Source organism: Eimeria tenella, genomic scaffold (assembly GCF_000499545.2).
Source record: "Eimeria tenella Houghton genomic scaffold, Eth_scaff40, whole genome shotgun sequence".
Lineage (NCBI taxonomy): Eukaryota > Apicomplexa > Conoidasida > Eucoccidiorida > Eimeriidae > Eimeria > Eimeria tenella.
In genome coordinates this window covers 257127-278990 of record NW_013543335.1, presented here as the reverse complement: position 1 = coordinate 278990, position 21864 = coordinate 257127, and the positions used below count along the sequence as shown (strand labels likewise).

Genomic DNA, 21864 nt, shown 5'->3' with positions numbered 1-21864 from the left:
TTTCAAATATACAGCATATAAGAAGTTGCCTTAAGGCTGATTTAAAGGTGCCGGAGTCACTAGCTGAACCATATTGAGCGATCCTGCAGCACCTGCTTGTACTCCGTAGATGGACTAACCTACAGTGAAAAGCGCTACAGAGCAGGAACTTTTCGCTCCCAAATGTGCAGGAATTTTAATTCTTAATTAACACCGCTCAACGTAACTCTCACTTCCTTCTACCAGAGAAATGTGTAGAGGCAACTTCAACACGAGCAGATCTGCCTGAGTAAAACACGCGTGAGCACTGTAGTATAAACGGCTCATGGCGCTACTCCGAAGTAACAGCTTCACAGATTAGGGTTGAATAGTTTTCCAGTACTGTTGTTGCAGTTGATAAGCTCGAGCTTAGCTCTAAGCACAGACATTGTCTCACAGAAAAATTGATGTTCAACGCATCATTGAGCATGGACTTTTGTCTGAGACAGACACTGATCAGCATGATGCGCTGAGCGGGCGTTCGCGATCCAGGCAACTATTTCATGTGCATATTATATTTGTATGAAGTACCGCATCAATACGGTTGTGCAACATAAGGATACGTGTTCAGACATCTACGTTCACTATCATTTTTTTCAATGCGCATCTTTATTTTCGCTTTTATTAGCGAGCTTGCTTCTGCAACATCGGTAGTTGCAGCCTGTCTAGCCCACGTCAACTGTGAAATGTCGGTACAGATCCTTCAGTGAGCCAGCCCACTACGCAGAAACATCTGCATACTCCCGTTTACGTATTGGGTCAACGAGCAGGAATTGAATCCTGCCTTCTTCAGGAACTGTATAGGCTCTGGCACTAGCAACTGGTCTTCACTTCATGTTATTGGCATACCCGTGAGCTAAGACGACAATTTTTAAGGAGTCAACCTGTAGCTATGGTATCTTTACTGGTCTTCACATGTTATTGGCGCACTCATGAGCTCAGACAACAATTTTGAAACAGTTAGCTTGCATCAATGATATATCTACTCGTCCACTGTCTATGCGGCGCGTTTCATAGATATGCTGCGCACTGTTACTCGCAACTCAGCAATTAGTCTGTGTTACCCGATGCTCAGTGGGAGCCTTCGTACAAAACGACGCCATTTGTGTACTGAGGGCTCGGCAGTGAGTACTGAGAGGCTGTCGCTTGCGCTGTTCAGTGCCCTTTACATAGCAAACGAGAACCAGCAACACTAGGCGCAGTCCAGCACAAACAATAGCTCTTAAAACCTTGACATAGTGCATTTGCAACCAGCAAGCCATAGGCGTGAAGTTGTACGTGCCCAATGCTATGAGCTAGGGTGTGAGCGATAGCGGTAGAAACGACGGAGATACCCAAGCAAATGGTGTGAAATCCAGCCTCGAGTTTAAGACTGCAAGATATAATCTTTCATTCTATGGTATTCTGCTGTTCATGTCGAATAAGAGATGCTCATATTAGGTTTATGCATTGATTACGCCTACATGCGAGTGCTACAAGTGTCGGGCCTGGGCAGCACGCAACAAATCAATTCGGTCCTTTCATTGCAAAGATGGTTTGAGTAACTGGAGGAAAAATAAATTCGGCCGTGATGAACGGACCGGAGGCTATTACATGGTAGAGGCAAACTATTTACAGACGACCACTGGCCGTTGGCGGGGCACTTTGTTAGGGCATTCCTCCGAGTCGTAAGCCCAGACGATGTAAGAAGAAACAAAATAATTTGTGTTTATTTCGAGCAAAGTACTGTAAATTCAGTAGACTGTTTAACGCACAGGTATCATTAAGGAAACCCCATGGCTCCTCTCAGCATCCGCTATTTCAGGCTACCGCATGCCATTGGATGGAGGCGGCAGTAGGTTTGCACCCGTTTCCTCGGTTTTTTTACACTTAATATCTTTTTTTTCATGATTCTTTGACCTTTATACAGGGATTTACTAAGACATTGAGGATCGGGAGGCCCCTTTTCCCTCCCTCGGCTCCCCCTAGACGCATATTGCATTCCTTTCCCCCCAAAAAATGAAGGCCTCAGAGGTGCAGGCAGCAGTTAAGTGGGGTGCTAAGTCCTTCAACGTTCAAATAGACCCAAATGAGCCCCTGGAAGTCTTCCAAGCTCAACTCTAGTGAGGCCACCACAACCCCCTAATGCATAATGCAGAAAGGAGTAATCCCGCAGTAACGCCATTGCCTGCTCCTCTTGAAGCACTAGATCGCACCTTGAAATAAGTGTGTGAGTTGCTGTACCTCGCGATTGGGCCCATGTTGCGAATGGTCATGAATTTGGTGACCAAGTAATGGTGGAGGTATTCGGATATTTCTTGACTTCAAGTCAAGTCAGTTGAGACGATAGGAGTTCAGATCCCAGCGTAGCAGGTTCATAGAGAGCCAGGATATTTTTGTTGATGGCCCGTGCGTGGTGGCTTGCTGCTGCATCTATGGGGCGCTGCTGCTGCAGCACTCTTACGGGGGTTCCCGTAGAACGCCAGAAGCTCTTGTGCAAAGGCAAGACCATAAAGGTTGATGCGGATCTCCAGGCTTTAGTGTCTTCTGGCTGTCCCAAGATAATGCTAATGGGCACAGCCGAAGAGAAGACGGCAGTGAAACCGCCGCCAGAAAAAACTGTTTTTGTTGAAGACCTTACGCCGGCGCAGCAGGCGGCGCTGCTGAAGGAAAAGAAAGTAGAGCCCTTGCCGAACGTAGGCCAGACACCAGATAATTTAAGCATCTTTACTTTATCTTTAAACCAAAGAGATGCTTTCAATCTGATTTAATTTTATGTGAAGACTTGAAAGACTTGCATACTTTTCATCTTGCGAGGGTTTCGACGGTACAGATAAAGGCAAGAAGCTCAAAAAAGAATCTTTTTTCAATTAAAACATGAACTCTTGCATATCGTTTTTAATTGAAATATGAATTCTTGCAGCCCTGTTGTGCATTGCGTGTGATCCAGGGCATAGTTAATCTGGGGAACACCTGTTACCTGGCTTCAGTTTTGCAGATGCTGCGTCCCGCAAAAGACTTTTCTGATCTGCTGAAAAATTACATTTCGGGAGGAGCAGCAACTGCCCAGTTTGCAGCGACAGGCCAGCAGGGAGCTCTTCGTCGGCTTTCGTTGGCTCTTAAGGATTTCTACAACCAGTGGGACCAAACAGTCGAGGCTGTTTCCCCCTTTCTTCTGGTAAAACTGACCTTCAAAACGATAAAATTTCTGTTTTCTCTTCGCATTTCTTTTGTTTTCGACTTGATCTGCGTTGGATGGCTTCTGAATGACACACATGTGCACGTAGGCTGGCATTTGTGGAGTCCTTAGGTGCCAACACTGCGAGAGGCCTACCCACAGTTTTCTCGACGCTCAACTTCGCAAGCAGGTGCGCACAGCTGGTGGCACTTCATGAGCTAAGATTTATTTTGGTGGATGCAGATGCAGTGACTTCTAAAGTAACCAAGTGTAATTAAGTGAAGTGTTTCAGATGCTGTTTAACTGTTCCCGTTTTTGCTTAGTGGGGGGCGGGGCTGTTGGCCGAGGAAGCGTTCTTGAGTAGCTACAGAATTCATATTTAGCATAAAGCAATGACATGAAGTGAAGTGTGGCTGTTGGGTGTGCGCAGGCACAACTGGAGTTCCCATGCAACAAGACGCTGAGGAATGCCTCAGCTGTTTGATGACAGCGGTGGCGGAGAGTCTGGACTCAGGAGCGGCCGCAGGCTTGTCAAAGTCTTTACCATACTTGCCCCTGAAAGCTGGCTCGTCACCCCTTGACTTGCTTTTCGAAGTGCAAGTTGAGGTCACTTCAAGTCGAACCAAGAAGGAAGGCGAGGCGGAGCCGAAACCCACAGTGCAAGTCGAACGGCACCGCAAGCTCACTTGCTTCTTGGGCACCCCACAGAAGCCAGTGAGCACCATCGAGGACAGCTTGAAGTTCTCACTTGGCGACGAAGTCGTGAATGTGGGCAGCACCAGTGCGGGCGCATCAGGAACAGAGGAAGACACCCTCATCCGCAGCAACAGAATCAGCAGCCTTGCTCTGTACCTAATTGTGCACTTCATGCGCTTCGAGTGGAAAATGGGCGGCAGCGAATCGGAGAAGGCCAAAATCTGCCGAAGCGTCAAATTCTCCCAGACACTCGACATGTTTACTTACTGCACCAAGGTAACAATGGTGATAAGCTTGACAGTGCAGTGACTGACTAATATCCATAAGGCTCTTACGCAGTCCCCTCCTAGCTCACTCCCTATAGGTTATAAATACACTTGTTTCTGGCTCACTTTGATAGTTGCGGTTTTGGGCCAGACATATAGTGTGCCGTTGCCTATGGGAGCGCGTAATAGCAGTTTCCGTGCTGAGCACGGCAGCTTCAAGCGCCCAAGTGTCACCGTATTGCTAAATGGCACATCTGAACATGCTGCTTTGTGGAGCCTGAGAATTTATGTTGTTGTCAATTGGCTAAAAATTGAAGGCATGTATATGTTCTCGGCGTGTGAAGTAGGAAACGGGTACTCCACGCTTGCACCACCTTGTCTCATGCTGCTTCTTTTCATGTTTTACGGCTTTTTTACTCTCTCATGCCTTCCATCAGGCATCATTTTAGATATTACTTATAAGCAAGCGAGTTGAAATCGTTATAGCGAGTTGTGTATGCTTGCCTGCTGATCCTGCGCAACAGGAATTGCAAGATTCCTTCAAAGTAGGCCGGGCGATTGTGGCTCTACGGCGAGAACGCGAGGCGTCTTCAGGAGGCGCAGAAAAGACCACTAATGGGACCGCGTCTACTGAGTCCGGTGCGCCTGCGGCTGATGGCGCAGCTGCTGCAACTGCAGCACCTGAGGCTGCAGCTGTACCTGCTGCGACGAATGGCAGCGGAGCTGCACACTCGGCAGCAGCACCTGCTGCAGAGGCCGCCGAAGCAGAGGCAAAAAAGAAAGAAACCGAACTTCTTCGCCTTGCAGGAAAGCCTTGTCCAACGGGCACATACCAGTTGCTCAGCGTTGTCACCCACCAAGGCCGGTACGCAGACAGTGGACACTACGTAGGGTGGGCGAGAGCAGGCGATGCAGGCACTTTGCAGGGCCCGCCCACCGCACAATCTGAAGACAAGGAGGAGGAAGAACCCGCAGCGCCATCAGGCCCTGCAGCGAAACGCAGGAAAAATGTTGACATGTGGCGGAAGTTTGACGACGATAAGGTCTCAGAGGTTCCGTGGGATTCAATTGACCTGGCGGGTGGACGCAGCGACTACCACGTTGCGTATTTGTTGCTGATGAAACATATATTAGTTGTCCCCACCGAAGAGGAGCTGCTAGCTGTGGCAAAACAATTATGAACGACACGGTTTTCTATTCACTGCAAAGACGCAAACTCATATCTTTAAGATCATTAACAACTTGCTACTTTCCCGTTAGTTACCAGCACAGACTGCGCGTGCCACTGTACGGGGCAGTCTCCGAGCGGCTTGTTGCTTAGCTGCCTCGCCGAGATGAATGTATGTGAATGCGCAAGTGACCTTACTGCACGGCTCGCCCCGCAGTCACTGTAAAATTAGCTGGACCCTCAGCAGCTCTCCCTGACATTCTAGACTACTTGTTAAGTGCCCATGGCTGTTCCCACGTAACTGCTTGGGGCGCCTAACAGTTGCAGATAACCTGTAGAGGTGAATAGGGAACTCACTGCGTCACAGTTTGTACAGCTGAGATGCGTAGAGGTGAGTGCAATTTGGATGAGGCTTTGCTTCGCTACATGTTCCATAGAGAGCTTCCTCACTGCTCTTCAATAATATTTCTTGTTCACCACAGTCTGCATCGAGGTTCTCATGCCAATGGACCGTCGATATTCGGCACCATTACCCCCTTCTGCCATCTACGGTTGATCTGTTCGATAGATATGGCTGTCTGTGAATCTGAAACTCAAATTCAGGGAAGTACTAGGGTCACCTATGGGTCATGTACGAACACGTCTGCCGCGTTGCTTTTATCAAGATCTGCGGGCGAACTGTTGCAGGAAAAAACACTTGCTCGAGCTCAGGATGAGAGAAACACTACTCCTGTTTGATTTTTTAATTCAAATTTGCAGAAACAGCTGGGGAAAAGGCGAGAAAAGTAGTGGGACAGCGAGGCGTTATTTGCTATGTCGGTCTACGTCAGCAGAGCCAGTGAACTGTTGAATAACAAGCGGAATTGCCAAACCTAGATGAATTTAAATTCATGAATAACTCAAAATTGCCATAATGTGCAGTGGGCACTTTGTAACTCTCACGTAAGATGCAGTCCAATGCTCCGCGCGATTGTCTGGGTGCCGAAACTGGCGTTTTGGGGGTCCGTGAGGAGTACTGCTAGGAGCCATGCCGCTTAAAAGTTCAATTTTTGCGTGTGTTTCCTGTCAAGCACGAAAAATAATGCACATTTTCATTTAGAAGGGCCACGAGGCTGACGAAGACAGTCCGGCGGCCCCACTGTGTTCGAAAGCAACGTGCTCGGGCTTTCCTTTGCTGGCAACACAGTCTTCTTTCATTTGAAAGTGCCTTTCCTTAATTAATTTTCATTTGAAATAACTTAATTTTTGTATATTTGTTTTCAAGTATTGTTTTTTTGGACCGTTGAGAGGGCCGGTGACACATGGCGCCACGGCTGCTCCCAGGGCGTCTCTTCACTCAAGTCAGCCGTCATGTCTCTCCGTTTTTGCAATCAGCCATAGGAAAGGCTCATAAATGTAATATGACTTTTATTTGAAGGCATTCCCTTTGATACACCTGTGGCCGCGGCAGCGGCATTAGTCCTGGCTGTTTGAGCTTGTCTTGCAGAAACCGGGATGAGAAGGAAGACCGTCATCGAGCCGTGGCGGCCCAGAGGTCCTAAATTTGAAATATCCCGGTAGAATAAATTTATTAAGATATACGTTTTCATGGAGGATACTTTCCATGAGGGCTACAGGTTGGAGAGCCCGAGGGAGGCGCCGTCACCTGGGTCACTTGTATGGTTTTATTTGTTTCGGCTGCACTGCCCTCCTGCTTTCTTGCCTTTTCAAAGAAAATGTCTATGTGTCCGGACTTTTGGCTGACGTTTCTGGGGCTTCCCAGCCTCATACATTCCTCAGAGGGGTCTTTGAGCCCCTTACGGGTTTTGGGGTAGGCAACACTGAGAATGAGAATGAGCATAGAGCTAGTGAGAATACAACACCTCGAAATAAATCTGATGACGCTACGAATGGGGGAAATCAGAATGCATTTACTTTACGTAAGACCGTCTTACGTGCACCAGGGGGCTTATCGAAGCAACAGCTGCCCCTAGGGACCATTTGGCCTACAGAAGAGAAAGGGGAACTCGAGGAGGAGTTTCTTTTCTTCGCAACTCGAGCACTTCAAGAGCGACCCTCACGCCGCCCACGGGGAGCTTCCGCTACCAGAACTACAAAGACTGCAGAGGGACAGACAACAACAGCAGAGGGACAGACAACAACAGCAGAGGGGCAGACAACAACAGGAGAGGGACAAACAACAACAGCAGAAGGGCAAACAACTACAGCAGAACGGCAAACAACGACACGCAGCAGAGGCCGGCCTACTACGCGGACAACAGGAAGGGCAACGACGACAACGACGAAGACAACGACGAAGACTACGACGAAAACAACGACAGAGACAACGACAAAGACAACGACAAAGGCTACAACATCAACCACCACACCTCCTCCTCTTCAAGGCTGGAAGGAAGTAGAGGAGAGCCCATTAGAAGCATTAAAGAACGAGCCCGACCTCTCAATCCTGAGCAAGGCTCTTGAGTCAAACCCCCTCACTCAGGGAGATTCACTCATCACCCGATTAGCGATCACTTTATTTGCTCCAACGGATGACGTGCTGTCGCAGTTGGCCGTCAAAATGGACGAACTTGCTGAGATGGTGATAGCTGCTCACAGTCAGATGCTTGACCAGTGCTTGAAGCTTCGCCAGACAGATAGATTTAAAACCCGGAAGTAGATGTTTTCTGAGCTGCATGTTGTGTTTTTGTGCATGGGTTTTGTGCTGCTAGACTTGGATGCCTCGGAAAGCGTGGGTGGAAGAAATGATTGTGATGACACACCTCGTGGCGCCGAAACTGATCGACCCTCGAGAGATTACAACGGAAGAATCTGTATTCCAGACACGCAGTAACCAGGAGCTGAAAATATATCGTGCTGGTCCTCCCGACCCTAAGCCGAAAACAGATGAGAAGAAGGAACAAGATGCAAAAACAGAAGACAAGAAAGAAGAGTCAGGAAGCAGCCCGCAACGGAGCCGACCCAAACCTCGCGGTGCATCTCGGTCTACTGGAGGCGAAGCAGACACCGCTAAAAAAGGAGGAGGAGAAGCTAAACCTGGCTCAGACAGGGATGACAAAAAGCCAAGCGATGAAAGAGGCACAGGAAGGGGCAGTCAAGCAGCAGCGTCTGGTGCAAGGCCCCCTAGAAGCCCGCGGCGGCAAACCCAAGAAATCACCGACGAAAGTAAAGGGGAAGGCAGTGAAACTGACGAAGAAGCAGAAGAAGAAGAGGAATCTAAACAAGACACTGATGAAAGGAAGCAAACGAACCGTCGCAATGCACAGGAAAGGCGTAAACGCCCAGAGCGGAAGAAAGAAGATGATCCCGAAGAAGACTCTGATGATGATGCAGCGGACGGAGAGGAAGACGAAGATGACAAGAAGAAAGAGGAGAAAGAGGACAACAGTGGACAAAAAGGAAAGCGGCAAGCAAGGCGTTCCCGAGATGAAGACAATGAAGATGACATCGAAGATGATGAGTCTGACAGCGACGAGCCACAACCTCGCAAAGACGAAAGGAGTAACCGAAGGCAAACGCGAAATAGTTTTCAGCGAGGGCGGATGACAGAAGAAGTCAGCGATGACGATGATGATGATGATGAAGACCGCACATCAAGAGGACGCGAGGAGGCGCGGCGTTCACAGCGTTCACAAGGCCAGCAGCGTCGAAGCAGCCGCCCCCGTTCTGACTCCGTTAGCGATGACGAAGATGACGATGAAGCACAAGCGAAGAAAGAACAGACACAGCGTTCCACTCGTGCGCGCACTCAGCAAGGTCAACGTAGCCGTTCTCGCCCAGACTACAAGGATGATGATCAAGACGATGATGATGACGACGACAGTGCCTCTGAGGAGAAAGAGGGACCACGGCGTTCCAACGGATTGAAAAGTCAACAAGCGCGTAGAAACCGTCCCCGTTCCGATGATAAGAACCAGGATAGTGATGATGATGACGATGATGGAAAAGAGGATGATAGGAATTTGGAGGAGAGAAACGAACAGCAGCGTTTCGGGGGCCCGCAGGGGCAGCGGGCTCGAAACAGCCGTTCTCGTCATGAAGAAAAAAGGGATGATAACGATGATCTTGGCGATGATGACGAAAACGTTAGCAATGATGACGATGGCGATGGCAATGGCGAGGATGATAATGCACCACAAGACAGGAATAAACCTCGACGTTCAGCGCGCCAGCAAAAAAGCGTTCGGAGCAACCGTTCGCGCTCGGACGATGATGATGATGATGATGATGCAGAAGAAGAGAGCGAGGAGCCGCGGCGCTCCGCGCGCTCCCAAAGGCCGCCTAGCCAAGCTTCTCGTTCCCGTAAAGTTGAAGAAGGTGGTCGTGATGATGATGACGAAAGTGCTGCAGAAGATGAAGGTGATGATGCGGAAGGTAGTGAAAAAGAGCATGAAGGAGAGGAAGACGATGACGATCTGGATGAGAATAGTGAAGGAGAGGAAGAAGAGGATAATGACAGGGATGAGGAGGGCGAGCAGGACGATGATGATGATGTAGATGAAGAACAACGAGAAGGCAGCGCTGCAGCCGCGCCAAGGAGAAGAAGGCAAAACGACAGGGAAAAAATAGAGTCAGACCCCGAGGCGCACGTAGACACAGAAGAAGAAGACTTTGACGAAAGCGGAGATGAAGAAGACGATGACAGAGAGGATCCCGAAGAGGATATAAGGAGGAACGCAGACTCAGGGAGAGCCCGCAGATCGTCAACGGTAAGCCGTACCACGGCTACCACGACCCCACGCCCTCAGTCATCGCGAGCTCGGACTCCTAGATCAACGACTCAGGATGTCTCTGGTGCACGTGGACGGGTGCAAAGGAGACAAACACAATACGAGGACACTGACTCAGAAACATCCCAAAGCCGTCGCCGACGTGCCGCACTCACAAGTGCTGACGATGACAATGATAGCGGCGAAGAGTTTAGTTATGAAAATGAAAATGAAGATGAGTTTAGTGATGGAGATGGAGACGAAGATGAAGATGAGGACGAGGACTATCTGGAGGATACTTTCCAGTCAGAAAGTTCTGAATTCAAAACACTTCCCTCCTTCAGACGCAGTAGCACATCTGCTGTTCGAGAAAATGCCTCTTCATCTAGGGATGGACCCCGCAGAAGGGTCAGAGGTGGTTACTATACTTCTGAAGAGCCCGCAGGAGATGATGACAGAGCCACTGGCAGCAGAGACGACTCCGCTGAGAGTGAGCGAAAGCCGCCTCAGAGGGGTTCCCGACAGGATGGGCAGCCAAGTGGACGGCTTGGAAGACCAGAGAGAAGCCGCACGGGAGCTACTGGACAAGATGGTACAGTTGACCCAAATGAAAATGAAGAGTCCGAGGCTCAGATCCGAGGTGGCCTATTACCTCGATATCTGGCGGCAGTAGAGAACGGTACCAGCACGTCAACCACCTCTCCCGCTTATCTACAAGACACCTCACGGAGCTCTAGTAGCGTCAGAGCAACTGCTGCTGAAGTATTTAGCAGCACACAACAAGTGCGGCCTCAGGTTCGCAGTACGCTACCTGAAACGTTCACGACAAAGAAAGCCACAACAATTGCACGCACTTCTTTCTCCAGTCGTAGCAGAGGCTTTTCTTCCAGTGCTGCTTCGGGCATTTTGGACTTCACTACTACTGTGCCGCGCTCTGCAGAGCCTGATAACCAGAAGACCCAGGCTCAAACAGGAAGCACTTCCATCACGCTAACCAGCACTCGCGACCCAACAAGTAAAAGTATTACCACCAGAGTGCGCAGCCCACGGACCTCACGCAGGGAAGTGACGGCCACCAATCCAACTACTGCCACTGGTGATCACTCCACAAGCATTCACCAGCCCACGAATGACAGTACCACGCGGGCTGGCATGCCTTTGGATTCTCAAAGGCGTTCAAGCAGTACACAGGCTGCATCCACCGGGACAGAGTCGCAGCGTGCAGATGTCCAGCGGTCCAGTTTCATGAATGCACAGGGAAGAAGCGGCGGCCTCACAGGCAGGGTCCGCAGCTCCACTGAAGCGCCAGTATCAGGTGTCTCGCCATGGTCGCCGCGCTCAGGAGTGCTGCAATTTTCAACACCAGCACCAACAGGAACAACAGCAGATTCCCTATCGAGACCCGGACACACTTCCAAACGGCAAGAAACCAATAGTGAGGCTGGCGCAGATGGTGACCGTGGGGACAGCGGCAGCGCACGTACGACAGCTAGTCGCACACCCAGGGCTTCGCAAGGAGTAATTTCAGGCTCATCTACGAGAGCACCACGGACCAACACTACATTGACAACATCACGGCCAAGCCAATCTAGAAGCACAGCTGAGGCTGACAGTGGGGATGAAGCAGAAAATGACCGTGGAAGCACTGGCAGTGCCCGTACAACAGCAAGCCGCACACCAAGGGGGTCACATGCTGAAAGACCCAGCTCATCTACGCGAACCCCAAGAAGCGGTACAACACTGACAACACCGCGGCCAAGCCTATCTAGAAGCACAGCAAAAAGTGACAGTGAGGATGAAGCGGAAGACGACCCTGGGAACGGTGGCAGCACACGTACAACAGCAAGTCGCACACCCAGGGGTTCGCAAGGAGGAATTTCAGGCTCATCTACGAGACCACCACGGGGCAGCACTACACGGACAACATCGCGGCCGAGCGGATCTAGAAGCACAACAGAAAGTGATAGTGAGGATGAAGCAGAAGATGAGCGTGGCAGCGCACGTACAACAGCAAGTCGCTTACCCAGAGGATCGCAAGCTGAAAGACCCAGCACATCGTCGCGAGCCCCAAGGGGCGGCACGACGCTTACAACACCGCGGCCAAGCCAATCTAGAAGCAAAGCGGAAAGCGATAGTGAGGATAAAGGAGAAGACGACAGTGGCAGCGCACGTACAACAGCTAGTCGCTCACCAAGGGGATCTCAGGGAGGAAGATCCAGCTCATCTACGCGAATTGCACGAAGCGGCACTACACTCACAACATCACGGCCAGGCCAATCTAGAAGCACAGCAGAAAGCGATACTGAGTATGAAGCAGAAGACGACAGTGGCAGCGCACGTACAACAGCAAGTCGCACACCAAGGGGAACTCAGGGAGGGAGATCCAGCTCATCATCACGAGCCCCACGAAGCGGTAGTACACTGACCACATCGCGGCCAGGCCAATCTAAAAGCACAGCAGAAAGCGATAGTGAGGATGAAGGAGAAGATGACCGTGGGAGCCCTGGCAGTGCACGCACAACAGCAAGTCGTTCACCCAGAGGATCGCAAGCTGGAAGATCCAGCACATCGTCGAGAGCTCCGAGGGGCGGCACTACATTGACAACACCGCGGCCGAGCCGATCTAGAAGCACAGCAGAAAGCGATAGTGAGGATGAAGCCGAAGACGACAGTGGCAGCGCACGTACAACAGCAAGTCGCAAACCGAGGGGATCTCAGGGAGGAAGATCCAACACATCATCGCGAGCCCCAAGGAGCGGCACTACACTCACAACATCGCGGCCAGGCCGATCTAGAAGCACAGCAGAAAGCGATAGTGAGGATGAAGCAGAAGACGACAGTGGCAGCGCACGTACAACAGCTAGTCGCTCACCCAGAGGGTCACAAGCTGGAAGATCCAGCACATCATCACGAGCCCCAAGGGGCGGTACTACACTCACAACATCGCGGCCAGGCCGATCTAGAAGCACAACCGAGGCTGACAGTGAGGATGAAGCAGAAGATGAGCGTGGCAGCGCACGTACAACAGCTAGTCGCTCACCCAGAGGATCGCAGGGGGGAAGATCCAGCTCATCATCACGAGCCCCAAGGGGCGGCACTACACTCACAACATCGCGGCCAGGCCGATCTAGAAGCACAGCAGAAAGCGATAGTGAGGATGAAGCCGAAGACGATAGTGGCAGCGCACGTACAACAGCTAATCGCTCACCCAGAGGATCGCAAGCTGGAAGATCCAGCTCATCATCGCGAGCCCCGAGGAGCGGCACTACACTCACAACATCGCGGCCAGGCCGATCTAGAAGCACAGCAGAAAGTGAGGATGAAGCCGAAGACGATAGTGGCAGCGCACGTACAGCAGCTAGTCGCTCACCAAGAGGATCGCAGGGGGGAAGATCCAGCACATCATCACGAGCCCCAAGGGGCGGTACTACACTCACAACATCGCGGCCAGGCCGATCTAGAAGCACAACCGAGGCTGACAGTGAGGATGAAGCAGAAGATGAGCGTGGCAGTGCACCTACAGCAGCTAGTCGCTCACCAAGAGGATCGCAGGGGGGAAGATCCAGCACATCATCGCGAGCCCCAAGGGGCGGCACCACACTCACAACATCGCGGCCAGGCCGAACTAGAAGTACAACGGGAAGTGAGGATGAAGCAGAAGAGGAGAGTGGTAATCCACGTACAACAGCAAGTCGCACACCAAGGGGAACTCAGGGAGGGAGATCCAGCTCATCAACGCGAGCCCCACGAAGCGGCACTACACTGACAACGTCGCGGCCAGGCCGATCTAGAAGCACAGCCGAGGCTGACAGTGAGGATGAAGCAGACGAAGACCGTGGGAGCCGTGGCAGAGCACGTACAACAGCTAGTCGCCCAGCAAGGGGATCGCAGGCTGAAAGATCCAGCTCATCATCGCGAGCTCCGAGGGGCGGCACTACGCTGACAACATCGCGGCCACGTCGCACGACCACTAAAAAAGGGGATGGTGCTTCGGAGGACGAAGAAGAGGAGAGTGCTGACACAACGCGCACCACAAGTGCCCGCGCACAAAGGGGTCGTGGCTCCAGCACAGCTCAATCCCGCGGTAGGGAAAGTCCCAAAGTCAGGGCGTCCTCTACAGATGAGGAGGAGGACAAGGACGATAGCGGCAATGCAGCGGAGAGAAGCACGAGACCTGCGCCTGACAGATCATCGAGGAGCACAAGAGCTGGCAGGCAGACAACTGGGTCCGGAGGAGGTGGTGGCTCAACAGAAGCAAAGAAACGGACAACCCGGAGGTCTCCTCCCGGCGGAGGTAGGGGAGCGGGTCCTGCTAGAGAGAAAGATGGCGGGGGACCCGCGAAAGCTGGCAAAGTAATCGAAAATGGGACTCGAGATATGCGTCAACTCCGTGTTGTAGTGAACGGCTTTGAGTCGAAAGTCGTCGAGGTTGTTAAGGCCAAACGTGGTTTCATCTACAAGATTGACAACATGCTGCCTTTCAGATGGAATCCTGGTCCCACCATTGTCAACTTCTTTCGAGAAACACCAGAATATGTCAAGCTTAATTACTTCCTACAAAAGCTTCCGCTCAAGCTACGTGATCAGGCAAGCTGCATTCAGCCTCAAACGCGTGTACATGCAACGACATGTGTAGTTTAAGCAGCATTACACGCGGCTTATACTCTCAGACAATCACAAACATTTCTGCTTGACGCAGCCTATGCTGTTACGCAGATGTATTTGCACTTGACCTATTTTAACCTGTAGCTAAAGGAGTGTCAAGCTTGCCGACGCGATGGGAGATACTTCAAATGCACTGAACTTAGTGAGGGTATAAACTCGATTGCACATCTATTTGTGACAATGGGCCTAGCTCGCCTTGTTCTATTCTTTTTGAATTGTATTTCTCCCGATGACCGCCCAATATCATTGCAATTTTGCTCAAGTGCGGCTGCAGATGGAGCGCGCTGGGCCAGTGACAATTTTTGTGGTTCGCGACAACGGCTGGGTGTTTCCCAATGGCCAGACGGTGCCGAAGTGCGTTTTCGACGCTCTTGGGAAGCCTGGAAATGAGCACATAATTCAAGGGATCTTCCAGTGGTTTGCTCTCCCCGGTAAGTTGCTTGTATTTGCTCTGAACAAAATATCGCCCCTCATCGAGAGCACTGCAAGTTTATCCCTAATGGCTTAACCTCTGCGTTTTGGGGCATTGAACACATAAGCAAACATGTGTAGTTGGCGCCAAAAAGAAAATCCCACAAACCTTTATGGTCGCTTGCCTTCGAATGATATTTTAAGTCCGTGGATTTTCCACTGCATTGTTTCCTCCACTTCTGGACGCATTTGAAACTATGGGCACGAACGCTGCATGGCAAACTTAGCTGTTGCTATAATTCCTCTGTAGGTCTCTTTCCAAGGAAATTGATAGAGAATCGTGACTGGCTTCCTGTTCTGGGCAAGCCTCCCAAGCTCGCCGTTGCTCACCTGAGGAGGCCGTGCCCACCAGGGGGACCAAAACGTCGGCCAACAACAAGCACTACTACAACTGCATCAACTCAGTCAAAAGGATCCACCACGAAGCGCAGTGAAAAGCCTTCCACTAAGTCGGGGGGTGCTTCATCTACAGCGCATAGCGGGAGGCGGCCTGATGCCGACTCCAGCAGTGCTTCCACCACAGCGAGGGAGCGAGGCCGCAGCTCCGCATCTGCAGGAGCAGACTCGGGGGCTAGAGGACGCTCACCGTCTTCCTCGAGTTCGCGGGAACAGAGCAGTGCCACAAGCAGGACACGAAGTACGACTTCGCCGCCTGATGGTGATGATGCAACCAGCAGCAGGGCACGATCTACGAGGGCTTCACCAGGAAACTCAACAACAAGCAGAAGGGAGCGTACTACCACAGAATCTAGTGATGGGTCAAGAACAAGCCGAGGGGCAAGAACGACCACAACAGCAGCGGATGACAGCTCTACCTCAAGCAGAAGATCACGATCTACTACGACCTCAGCTGCTGATGACTCTGCTACAAGTAGGAGAACAAGACCTACAACAACTTCAGCCGATGAAGATTCCGTCTCAAGCAGAAGGACACGCGCTACTACGCCTGCGCCAGACGGTGACTCTAGCACAAGCAGGAGGTCAAGGTCCACTACAACTTCCTCAGCTGATGACTCTGTTACAAGTAGGAGAACAAGACCCACAACAACCTCACCCGATGAAGACTCTGTAACAAGCAGGAGGACAAGGCCCACCACCAAAGCATCAGACGAAGACGCCGTCATGAGCAGAGGGACAAGACCTTCCACAACAGCAGCAGACGAAGACTCCGTCACAAGCAGAAGGACACGGGCCAGTACACCTGCACCAGATGGTGGCTCTAGCACAAGCAGGAGGTCAAGATCCAATACAACTTCTTCAGCCGATGACTCTGTTACAAGTAGAGGAACCAGGCCCACAACAACCTCACCCGATGAAGACTCTGTAACAAGCAGAAGGACAAGACCTTCCACAACAGCAGCAGACGAAGACGCCGTCACAAGCAGAAGGACAAGACCTTCCACAACAGCAGCAGACGAAGACTCCGTCACAAGCAGAAGGACACGGGCCAGTACACCTGCACCAGATGGTGGCTCTAGCACAAGCAGGAGGTCAAGGTCCACTACAACTTCCTCAGCTGATGACTCTGTTACAAGTAGGAGAACAAGACCCACAACAACCTCACCCGATGAAGACTCTGTAACAAGCAGGAGGACAAGGCCCACCACCAAAGCATCAGACGAAGACGCCGTCATGAGCAGAGGGACAAGACCTTCCACAACAGCAGCAGACGAAGACTCCGTCACAAGCAGAAGGACACGGGCCAGTACACCTGCACCAGATGGTGGCTCTAGCACAAGCAGGAGGTCAAGATCCAATACAACTTCTTCAGCCGATGACTCTGTTACAAGTAGAGGAACCAGGCCCACAACAACCTCACCCGATGAAGACTCTGTAACAAGCAGAAGGACAAGACCTTCCACAACAGCAGCAGACGAAGACGCCGTCACAAGCAGAAGGACAAGACCTTCCACAACAGCAGCAGACGAAGACTCCGTCACAAGCAGAAGGACACGGGCCAGTACACCTGCACCAGATGGTGGCTCTAGCACAAGCAGGAGGTCAAGATCCACTACAACGTCTTCAGCCGATGACTCTGTTACAAGTAGGAGAACCAGGCCCACAACAACCTCACCCGATGAAGACTCTGTAACAAGCAGAAGGACAAGACCTTCCACAACAGCAGCAGACGAAGACGCCGTCACAAGCAGAAGGACAAGACCTTCCACAACAGCAGCAGACGAAGATTCCATCACAAGCAGAAGGACACGGGCCAGTACACCTGCACCAGATGGTGACTCTAGCACAAGCAGGAGGTCAAGATCCACTACAACTTCTTCAGCCGATGACTCTGTTACAAGTAGGAGAACCAAGCCCACAACAACCTCACCCGATGAAGATTCTGTAACAAGCAGAAGGACAAGGCCCACCACCAAAGCATCAGACGAAGACTCCGTCACAAGCAGAAGGACAAGACCTTCCACAACAGCAGCAGACGAAGACTCCATCACAAGCAGAAGGACACGGGCCAGTACACCTGCACCAGATGGTGACGCTAGCACAAGCAGGAGGTCAAGATCTACTACAGCCTCAGCTGCTGATGACTCTGTTACAAGTAGGAGAACACGACCCACAACAACTTCATCCGATGCAGGCTCTGTTACGAGCAGAAGAACAAGACCTTCCACAACAGGAGCAGACGAAGACTCCGTCACAAGCAGAAGGTCAAGACCTTCCACAACCGCACCAGACGAATACTCCGTCACAAACAGGAGGACACGGATCAGTACGTCTGCACCAGAAGATGATTCTGGCACGACCAGGAGGTCACGAACTCCTACAACATCCTCCGCTGACGACTCTGTTACAAGTAGGAGAACCAGGCCCACAACAACTTCACGTGGTGAAGATTCCGTTACAAGCAGAAGGACAAGACCTTCCACAACACCAGCAGACGAAGACTTCGCCACAAGCAGAAGGACACGGGCCAGTACGCTTGCACCAGAAGATGACTCTGGCACAACCATGAGGTCACGATTCACTACAGTCTCAGCTGATGATGACTCTGTTACAAGTAGGGGAACACGACCCACAACAACTTCAGCCGATGAAGATTCCGTCACGAGCAGAAGGACAAGACTCCCCACAGCCGCATCAGACGAAGAAGCCGTCACAAGCAGAAGGACAAGACCTTCCACAACAGCAGCAGACGAAGACTCCGTCACAAGCAGAAGGACAAGACCTTCCACAACAGCAGCAGACGAAGACTCCGTCACAAACAGAAGGACAAGACCTTCCACAACAGCAGCGGACGAAGACTCCGTCACAAGCAGAAGGACAAGACCTTCCACAACAGCAGCGGACGAAGACTCCGTCACAAGCAGAAGGACAAGACCTTCCACAACAGCAGCGGACGAAGACTCCGTCACAAGCAGAAGGACAAGACCTTCCACAACAGCAGCAGGCGAAGACTCCGTTACAAGCAGAAGGACAAGACCTTCCACAACAGCAGCAGACGAAGACTCCATCACAAGCAGGAGGACAAGACCTTCCACAACAGCAGCAGACGAAGACTCCGTCACAAGCAGAAGGTCAAGACCTTCCACAACAGCAGCAGACGAAGACTCCATCACAAGCAGAAGGACACGGATCAGTACACCTGCACCAGATGGTGACGCTAGCACAAGCAGAAGCTCTCGACCTACTACGGCCTCAGCCGATGACTCTGTTACAAGTAGGAGAACACGACCCACAACGCCTTCATTCGATGCAGACTCTGTTACGAGCAGAAGAACAAGACCTTCCACAACAGCAGCAGACGAAGATTTCGTGACAAGCAAAAGGACAAGGGCTAGTACACCTGCACGAGAAGATGATTCTGGCACGAGCAGGAGGACACGATCTACTACAGCCTCAGCTGCTGTTGACTCCGTTACAAGTAGGGGAACAAGGCCCACGACAGCTTCATCCGATGAAGATTCTGTCACGAGCAGAAGGACAAGGCCTTCCACAACAGCAGCAGGCGAAGACTCCGTTACAAGCAGAAGGACAAGGGCTAGTACGCCTGCACCAGAAGATGATTCTGGCACAAGCAGGAGGTCACGATCAACTACAACTTCTTCACTCGATGACTCTGTTACAGGTAGGAGAACGAGACCCACAACAACTCAATCTGATGAAGCTCCTGTCACACGCGGAAGGACAAGCTCTACCACTACGCCACCAAACGATGATACTGTTACAAGTAGGACAAAGCTTTCAAGCTCTATTCCATTTGAAGCAGATCAGCAAACAGCTCGAAAATCTTGGCGAAGCCGCACAGCTGCAGCCGGTGAATCCGGACTTAGCTCATTGACCGAAACTGCATTGAGCACTACTGCACCTGATGCATTTGTTGGAGTGACAACGAGTCGTTTTTGGCCGCAATTTGGTGGCCACAACGATGAGATCGGGCTGGCCGATGAGGAGGTGACGGACAGATTTTCCGGCGAAGAGGGTAGGTGTGAGCGCGGGCAGTGCGCGTCTCCTGATTTCTTGGGAACTACATCGCGGCCGATGCCAGCAAGGAAAGGCTGGGGCTCCCTGCAGTACGACAGTAACGATTACACACACGGATTCCTCAGGGCCACACACAGCGAGAAAAATGACGTGCGCATGGGTATACTTCAGCCTGAACACCTTACGGACCTCTCTGATGATGGTGGTAAGCTAAGCTTTTGCAAACAAGTTGCGGCCATACCATCGGCATTATGCAGGGGAGTGAGAGGCTAGACCAGCTGTGTAAAAAAGCCAATAAAACCCCTGTTTTTACGAGCTTCACCAAAATGTGTACATTTTTCTAGCAAAATGCAAGCTGAAGCATTCACGTTGTTTACAGACTCCACGAAGATTATGCATGGAATCCTTCCCGAAGATATAACAGAGGCTCTGGAGTACAACGATATAGACTACGAGGGACTGCTACCTCGGCTGCTTCAAGAAAGGCCACAACGACCAAGGAGTTCAGGGGCTCCCGCTGGGGCGCGCCGCGAAGAGGGAGAGCAATCATCAGGTGGGTCCAACAAGCCTGACGATGACTCAAAGGCAACAGCAAAGAAACCTGGAACCGCTGAGAGTAAAGAAGACGAGGACGAAGAATACCCTGACCATTGCGGGGATCTCGCAACGTTTGTTGAGGGCCGCCAAATCATTGAATGGGTCAGTCAGCAGTATGACGATGCAGACTTGCGAGTAGAAAGCACAGGAGAGACTTCTCCAACAGTCATTCACATCTTGAAGCTAAGCTCGTTAAAATGTCTGTATTTCATACCTTAGAGAATCTGAACGTGAACACTATATCAGATCTACCTGATTCATCCCTTCTATTTGCTCTTTAGGATATTCCAATCTTCAACGGAATTGTACATGTGCTTGGTTCATCTGTCTTGCGACCGGATATCGAGTCGATCGCAACCAATATTGCTTTCTGGCAGTGCACCCATCAGTTCTGCTTTGAGTGCCCGATGCTGACGCCGTTCTTGCTCAAATTCCTTGACGACATCGGCATTATAACGGGGAAGAAGCCCTTCGAATTCTCACCTCCTCCTGGCGTCCGTCCAGATTGGGTCAGCAGAATTACGTAATCTACCTGTCCTCTTTTTATGCTTGCTTTTAGAAAGAGGCGATGTGACCCTAGTATGTTGCCGTTCTAATTGTTCCTTACTACAACTGGGATTCAGCTGTCCTGAGTCAGAAAATTTAAACGACATGGATTTGAAATCTAGAGGCCCATATTTCTGCAGGTGTTGTCAATTTGAACTCTTCTCAGGTTTGCAGGGGAGCTTTCGACTACTACCCAGCAGGCTGGACGAAACAGTCTTGGCTTAAGTATCTTGAGACAATGCACTCAGCTGATAAAAGAACCATGAAAAGGAATGCTGAGCTCGTGACCAGGGCTGCTTATGAGCGGCAACAAATAGCCTTACTTTACGAGAGCGTTCGGTGAGCTGCATAAATCTGCACAGACGCCTGTGCTGCTTTGTGAACTGAAATTGCTCTTGGGCTGGCCGCAATATGTGTCCATTTGTACTCCTCTCTGTGGCTTCTTCGCAATTGTTTGTACAATTGCTTCATGCTATGTGAAGATCTGTCGCTTTGCTTCCTTCCATAGGTTACAGTCAATTGAGGCAAGGCGAAGATATGATCCCTTGCGCCCGATAAGCGACCCGATGTACGACCCGAACTACAAAAACATGAAAAAATCCTTTGACGAGAAGAATTTCGAGTGTAAGGGCGAGGTGGTCAATAGAGAACTCACGCATAAACAGATGCACAAAATTCTTCCAGCTGTCTACCCGTGGAAAGGCTGATGTCTTTGTCGACCAGCTACTACCCGCCTTCGAGTGGACTGAGCCCGGCATATTTGTGGCTGATGGAATGCTGCTTTACGAACCCGGATGCAGAACATCCTACCAACCTAAATATGGCGGCTGCGCCGTGTACAGCGCCACCCCAATTCGAAAGCCATTAGTAGAATTTTCTGTCTGGTTGCCTAACTTGCTGTCAATCCGTCTCTTCCTGATTTTATCAACACATTCTCAAACAAACCGTGCTTGTGTCCATGTAGCCCCATAAGTGAAAGAATCAGCAAGTCCTCTCCCCTTAAATCGTGATTATTTAACCCAGGCATAGGCAGCGCCTTTACAATGGCTGTAGTGTGTCCCCTTTCTATTGACCTTGCGGACGGTATTCCTCAGTTACTAAGTATACGAATGTACGTAGCAGACTCCGAACCTT

At 51.0% G+C, this 21864-nt stretch overlaps 3 protein-coding genes across 3 annotated transcripts; all 3 read left to right on the top strand.

Moving 5' to 3' along the window:
* Nucleotides 1-2016: 2016 nt before the first annotated feature.
* Nucleotides 2017-5318, top strand: ETH_00007310 (ubiquitin carboxyl-terminal hydrolase, putative; the record flags this gene model as incomplete). Its single annotated transcript, XM_013376830.1, has 6 exons — nucleotides 2017-2120; nucleotides 2453-2693; nucleotides 2948-3175; nucleotides 3308-3365; nucleotides 3606-4147; nucleotides 4662-5318. 6 exons carry the CDS (start codon nucleotides 2017-2019, stop codon nucleotides 5316-5318), a joined length of 1830 nt encoding a protein of 609 aa, XP_013232284.1.
* A 1590-nt stretch (nucleotides 5319-6908) lies between these two features.
* On the top strand, nucleotides 6909-7964 carry ETH_00007305 (uncharacterized protein; the record flags this gene model as incomplete). Its single annotated transcript, XM_013376829.1, has 1 exon — nucleotides 6909-7964. One exon carries the CDS (start codon nucleotides 6909-6911, stop codon nucleotides 7962-7964), a length of 1056 nt encoding a protein of 351 aa, XP_013232283.1.
* Nucleotides 7965-8022: 58 nt separating this feature from the next.
* On the top strand, nucleotides 8023-21437 carry ETH_00007300 (uncharacterized protein; the record flags this gene model as incomplete). The annotated part of the gene is made up of 7 exons (XM_013376828.1): nucleotides 8023-14601; nucleotides 14954-15110; nucleotides 15401-19792; nucleotides 19967-20349; nucleotides 20466-20693; nucleotides 20897-21069; nucleotides 21239-21437. 7 exons carry the CDS (start codon nucleotides 8023-8025, stop codon nucleotides 21435-21437), a joined length of 12111 nt encoding a protein of 4036 aa, XP_013232282.1.
* Between the last annotated feature and the right edge of the window lie 427 nt (nucleotides 21438-21864).